At 57.8% G+C, this 6,730-nt stretch overlaps 1 protein-coding gene across 1 annotated transcript; it reads right to left on the reverse strand.

Annotated features, from left to right (window-relative positions):
- Positions 1–1,585: 1,585 nt before the first annotated feature.
- LOC311510767 (resistin-like) lies at positions 1,586–5,269 on the reverse strand. Its single transcript, XM_084610734.1, has 4 exons — positions 5,146–5,269; positions 3,720–3,857; positions 2,268–2,345; positions 1,586–1,846 (listed from the first exon to the last, which is right to left on the reverse strand). The coding sequence occupies exons 2-4, from the start codon at positions 3,835–3,837 to the stop codon at positions 1,716–1,718; spliced, it is 327 nt and encodes a 108-aa protein (XP_084466860.1). The 5' UTR covers positions 3,838–3,857; positions 5,146–5,269; the 3' UTR covers positions 1,586–1,715.
- Positions 5,270–6,730: the final 1,461 nt, after the last annotated feature.

Consider the following 6,730-nt stretch of genomic DNA (forward strand, 5'->3'; position numbering starts at 1 on the left):
ATCTCTATACGCTGATAGAATCTGTTCCCCACGTCTCCTTTCCCAGCTCCGATACCACAGAGTGTTAGAGCGTGTACTCCGTGTCCCCCTTCCCAGCTCTGACACCGCAGAGCCTTGCCTGTGTCCCTATTCCCTGTTCTGCCCCTTTGAAAACATGTTTCCGATTTCCCTTCCCTGGGTCCTGACCTCCGGGTACGGGGCGGGGCTTAGCACACAGCCTTCTTGTCGGCATTTCCCATTGGCTGGCTCCCACCTAGCTCGCTGGCTCTTGTTACTCCCATTCTCAGGCACCTCTCTCCCCCCTCCATCCAGGGGGCAGCCTGGGCACCTGACTCAGGCCTCGGGGACGACCTCGTTATTCCAGCAAATGTCTAGGCCCTGCAATGCTCAGCGTCCTCACCCCCAGTGCCTGAGCTGGGCCTCAGTTCCCCTCTGTGCACCGGAGCCAACAGCCCTCCCTCGGCTCCTGTCCCAGCACCACCCAGCGTGCTCTACGGGGGCAGGTGGGTTCTGAACCGTGTCAGGGCAGAGCCTGTGCCTGCCCGGCATGAATGCTGCTGGTCCGCATGGGCTCTCTGGGGCTGGGCTCCTTTTGGTTACCTGCTTCGCTGGGGTCTGTACAGCACCTGGCGTAATGGGGGCCTAGCCCATGACTGGGGCTCCTGGGTGCTACCATAATACCATTGATAACGTCCCCTCTTGATTGAAAGACCTCAACTGATGTCTCTAAACCCAGACATGTGTCGTTCCAGAGGCCCAGATCCTACTGGCCTCTGCCCTAAATCAGATACCTGCATGTGCAAATGGGCCAAATCCTGAGGGTTGTTAATTCGGGATGATCCTCTGTTCTACTACAAATACCCTAGCCACTAGACTGGCTCCCGGGGGGTTGTCTGGGAAAGGGGGTGGCCTGGCCACGAAGGCACCTGGTTGAGGTCTGGGATCACCAGGGGAGACTGAGGCAGGTGATAGCAGGGCTGCAAGGTTACAAAGGGCCGGGGCTGATCTATTTCCGGTCTTTGTGCATTTTCACCAGCTAAAGAGAAGGGACACCCCAGAGCTCCCCCACCCCCAGCTGCTGCAGCATCCCAATGTGGTGAGGGGGAACTCTGCGACCTGAACTCAGACAGACCCCGAAGGACCCCCCAGGGACAGGTGGGCTCGGGAGCAGTGCTGCGGTCGGGGGATGGTTGTTTCCTTTATGATCTGGGCTCTGTTAAGTGAGGAGCAATGGGGTTAGAACCCTGCATGCGGTGTCTGTGTGCTCCGTGCTACGCTGACCACCCGGCCCCTGGAAGAGGGATCCCAGCTGTCCCACACCTTCAGAGGGAATTCTGGCAGACTCCAGCACTGCAGCCTGCTGAGACCACGGGAAGCTCAGAGCACCCTGAGGGGCGGGGGATGTTCAGTGTCTGGACCTCCGTAGGGATCTGGAGAGCTGCCAGCAGGGGCAGCCCAACCGATTTGGGACAGGGGCCTTTCTGGGGGAAATAGGAGGGAGGCAGAGTTGTGCCCCCTGCCCATGCTCTGGCCCTAGGTACCAGAGCCCTGGAGTCAGGGGAAGAACTGAGCCAGAGAAGCATCAGCAGATCCAGATCCAAGTTTATTCATTGCACTGGGCACAAGAGGCCCAGCATGGTTCTGTGCCAGGGCCCACGGCAGGGGCAGCAGGCCGGGTGGGGCTCTCCGGTGCCCCAGGCTGGGGCTGGGCATCACTACACCCCTATCTTGCAGCAGCGTGCGGCCGTCCAGTCGATGCCGGCGCACTGGCAGTGGCAGGTGGAGTCGGTGCGAATGTCCCAGGAGCCGCAGCCCATTCCGCAGGCGCAGCCCGTGGGCTTGTACCCTGTGGGGGAATGGGGGAGGGGGGGTTAGGGAAGCAGCTGGTGGCAGGATGGGAGTCATGGGCAGCAGTGAGGTGCCCTGCTGTCTCCTCCTCCCCAGCCCCCAGGACATGGCCCTGTGGCTCCCTTGCAGCCAGGCCACTGCCCAAGCAAGGGAGGTCAGGGAGACATCCCAGGGGTCTGATCCAGGGGCCCACACTGGTCCCAGCTCCACAGCATCCAGTGCCCCCAGGGGCTCGGGAGTGGTGCGAATGCCATTGCTCCAGGCACCTGGCAGCGTAAGTGCAGGGAGGCCCCAGTCAGGCTGGTGGTCCATCGCTGCCCCAGCTCAACACCCCCCCAGGACTGCAGAGAGGGTGGGGTCTGGGCCCCAACGGCCCCTCCCTCCTTGGGCCTGCGGGGCACTCGGGAAAGTTCTCTCACCTGCTGGGCAGGAGACAAGTGCCCCACGCGCCGAGACGTCCTGGCAGAGTAGCTTGGCTTTGGCCAGGGTGGCGGACACTGCAAGGCAAGAGGCGGAGTTGTAGCCAGCAGGACCCTGGGTGCAGAAAGGCTGCCCCTCCCCCCTGCTCAGGTGGAGAGACGCTGCCTCTGCCCCAGCTGTTACCTGCACAGGTGGAACCCACCCAGCCCCACTCCATGTGGCGCTCTGCTCCCCCGAGTGGTGGCTGGGCTACATACAGCCGCAGCGCCAGACCAATAGAGGCTCCTGGCCTGAGATCTGGAGGTCTCATGTTCGATGCCGGTTGCCCACAGCCCCCCAGAAGAGTGTTACCTGGAGGAAGCTGCTGGCCATTCAGCAAGACCCCCCCGGGCTGTGAACAAAGGGCAGGGATGGAGGTAGCAGAAATAATTCCTGGCTGCTTCCCACAGCCAAGGCACCCCTAGGTGCTGGAACTGGGGGCGCTACTGTACTCCCTGGCTTGAAGAGGTTTCCATCATATACAGTTTGGTTCTCAGCTCCTCCACTATACAAATACTTCCAGCCCCGCTGAATGCAGCCATATCCGGGTGAGCAGCAGCCAGCTGAGAGAGATGGGCAGAGCCAGCCCTGAGAGACCCCAACCAGCCCCACTCAGCCCCTGGGGTGAGGTGGTGCTCGCTGTGCAGATGGCACCTCCTGGACCCGGTCTCCAGAAACTCCCGTGGGGTGACTGACCAATCCAGTGGATCTGTGGCTAAGGTATTGGGCTGGGCTGGGCTGCAGGAGATGTGGGTTTAATTCCTGCCTCTGCCACTGACTCCCTGTGTGACCTTGGGTGAGTCACTTAGTCCCTCTGGGCTTCGGTTCCCCTCTGTGCAATGGGGGTGATGATCCGTCTCTTGGCAGCTCTTTGGGGCAGGGAGCGTCTCACCATGGCCTGTGCAGCGCCTGGCATGACGGGGCTCAGAGTGCAGCCACTGGAACAGAACTAACACAAACGCCGGCTCCGTGCTGTGCTCAAGACGGAACCGACACGGAGGAACGGCAGGGAGTCCCAAGGGTTCCAGCTCCCCCTCACCCTGTTTACACACTGAACGGGGCTGGCTGGGAGCAGAGCTGGGACAGGCAGTCAGAGAGCTGCACCCGGTGGGTTCGCAGGAGCAGGAATCGAACCTGGGACCCCTGGAGTCTCTGTTGCATAAGTCAAAGCCCCAGGCCTAGCGGCTCAGAATCACTAGCAGAAACTATGTGGGCCAACCACTAGGGGACGATAGAGAGCCACAGTGTGAGATACAGATAATGTTGCTCTTGTATGTGGGCTGGTTCCACATCCCCCTCATTTACACGCTGTGTTGTACCTGTCTGACCTGCCCCCCCCCCCCCCGCTACAACCACGCAGAATCTGACACACACACCCCCATCTCTGGGGGAGGCGCCTCCGGGTCAGTTACCTATGGAAGTAATCGCTGCCTGCACCTTCAGATCAACCACATTGTCAATGATGCACTGAGCCTCTGTGTGGCACGCGGGCAACAGGAGGGCGAGCAGCAGGGACACGGCAGCCTTCATCCCGCTGGGTGCTGAGCTACCTGCGGGGGAGAGACCCGGCCAACACGTCAGACCCCAGGACAGGAGCCCTCTGGAACCCGTGGTAGGAGCTGAGGTGCACACAAGGCAGCGGAGTGGGGCACAGGCAAGAGGGAAAGCCACATTGCCAGGGAAGGGGATGAGGGTCAAAGCGGGAACAGGTGAGCCCATGGGTGCAGAGGATGTGGGGAGGAGAATGTGGGCAGCTGGAAGGGATACTGAGGGGTGGGGGAATGTAACGGCAGCAGATGGGGGAAAGGGAGGAAGGATTTGGAGCAGGAGACTGGGAGCGGTGGGTGGGGAGGCAGCAGGATGGTAATGAGGGCGTTATTGGGGAGGGCTGGAATGGCACCTCCATCCTAGGGTCTAGCAAAGCAGGACTGCCTCCATGCTGCCAGTGGGGACCATGTTCACTAGTGGTTGCATTTTCAGGCTGAAATCCACACACACACACACACGTACATGGGGGAAGGGGGTTCCCATTAAAGGTTTGAGCCCTTAGAATTAGCTCCTTAGTGAACTGATTCCCCCCCCCACCAACCCCTCCCCAAAGCAAAATTAAAAAGCACCCACAAAAAGAGCCTCATCTCTCTGCTCCAAGCTGCACCTGTTTCACTCAGGGCATGACTGTAAACCAGTTTGGTGAAAGCCGTGCGAGTTGCAGTATGGATGCTCTTACTCCAATGGAATCGCCATTTGGTAAGGGAGCGACTTAAGCTAAACTGAGAGACGCCTGGTGTGGATCAGGTTAGGGCTGGGCTACATTGTTACCATACATTAGTGTGTATGGTAACAACCATTGTTTCACGTTCTCTGTGTATATAAAAGCTCCCCACTGTGTTTTCCACTGTATGCATCCGATGAAGTGAGCTGTAGCTCACAAAAGCTTTTGCTGAAATAAATGTGTTAGTCTCTAAGGTGCCACAAGTCCTCCTGTTCTTTTAAAGGTATTTAGGTGCCTAATGATGCACATAGGCACCTAAGTCACTTTTGAAAATAGAACACTGGCTCCTAAACTCCTTAGCTGCTTTTCAAATCTTTATCCCAAGTCGATCCCTTGCTAAATGGAGAGAAGCTCAGTTCACATTAGATTAAGAGAGTCCCCACTGTGCCTGGAACCAGATTAAATCCATCAAATTAAATCCATTAAATCCATCAAATCCTGAAAGCCATTGAAAGTTACACCACCGCCAAGGCCCCAGGGAGCTGGGCACACACAGGAGCTGTGCCCCAAATCCTGCCCCAAGGCTGAGTCTGGAGAATCCCGCCCAACCAACGGTACAAACTCACCTTCTGGCACAATCTTGCAAGATGCTGCTCCCCAATTCACAAGCTGCCCTTTAAATAGGAGCCAGCTGGAGCAGAGGTGGCAAAATCTCCCATCAAATTGGCCACTTGACAATTGAGTCTCCCATTACACAAGTGTGGGGAAACCCCAGGGCTGTTCCTAACAAAGAATGTTTGTTTTGCAACTTCCTTGTTTGCTCAACCCCTGCCCAGCTCTTCAGTGCCAGGGCCAAATTCTCCCCTGGTGGAACTCCATTATATTGGTGGCGTTACAACAGCGTAGGCTTTGGCTCTGAGGGGCTGGACAGCCCAGGGGCTCCCCCTCTGTGGGAATTTCCTGGGTATGTGAGGGGGTTGCTGGAAGGCAGGGCCACTCTAGGTTTGGCACCAGCTACCTGCAGATTGGAGACTAAGGGGCTGGCTGCACTGCAGCCTGGAGGTGTAATTAACTTTGCTGGAGCTAGCGAAGTGAAAATAGCAGTGTAGCCTGGGTGGTGCAGGAGGTGGGATGGGCCAGCTGCCCCGTGCATGCACCCTGGGTCCCGGACAGGATCATACTCTGCGTGGCCAGCCCATCCCGCCTCCCGTGCAGCCATGACTACACAGCTGCTCTAGCCCGCTAGCTCAGTCGGTTCCTGAGCTGGAAATTACACCTCTGGCTACCGCGTAGAGGCAAGTGCCAGAGATGGGCTGGAAATGCACCGGCAGGAATTGTAGCCCAGCACGGGGCTGGGCAGAGGAGGCAGATATGCAATCAGAGCCCAGCTTTCTGACCTCTCTAGTTGCTAGTGTGAGCCCCATCTCACAGAGCTTCAGCCAGGAGGGACCATCAGAGCAGCCAGTCTGTGTAGCACAGGCCATTGCACCTCACCCACGTGTCCCTAATACTGAGCCCAGTGACTCCTGTTAGACAAAAGCATTTCAGCCCTCGGGTAACTCAACTGGTGCAGAAAACAGGACAGATCGAGGCTCTGCCAACAACAGGGAATTGATTAGGGGAGGCGCCCAGCTGCTCCCAGCAGGCGATCCACGCGACATGCTGCAGTACAAGCAAAACCACTCCAAGATCCCTGCCAATCTGACCTGGGGGAATTGTCCTGAATAACCCCAAACCTGGGCTCAGCGTGACCTTGAGCATGAAAGCAAGAGCCACCAGCCAAAGACCCGAGTGCCATCCTCCCAGCCCTGGAGTGACGGGCACCTCTATGCACCACTGCACAAATCACAGCCATTTCCACATAGCGCTGGGCCGCTGGCACACAAAGCCACTAGCCTGAGCTCTCATGGTCTAATGCACTGTACTGGCCTGTGTGCAGACACGGAAGGAGAGACAGTCCCTGCCTCAGAGAGCTCACAGTCTAAAGAGACAAAAGCCTGGGACAGGAAACTGAGGTAAAGAAAGGAGAAGTGACTGACACAAGGTCACCCAGCAGGGCAGTGTCAGAACAAAGAAGAGAACACAAATCGCCAGAGTCTCAGCCTGGTGCTCTAGCCATGAGACCACAGGGCCTCTAAACATAGAGAAATGAATGATGAGGTAGAGATCTTCCAAAGGTCACACAGTGCAACTCAGGGAGACAACACCGGC

Source organism: Lepidochelys olivacea (genome assembly GCF_965140295.1).
Source record: "Lepidochelys olivacea isolate rLepOli2 genome assembly, chromosome: 20".
In the NCBI taxonomy this organism is placed as follows: Eukaryota; Metazoa; Chordata; order Testudines; family Cheloniidae; genus Lepidochelys; species Lepidochelys olivacea.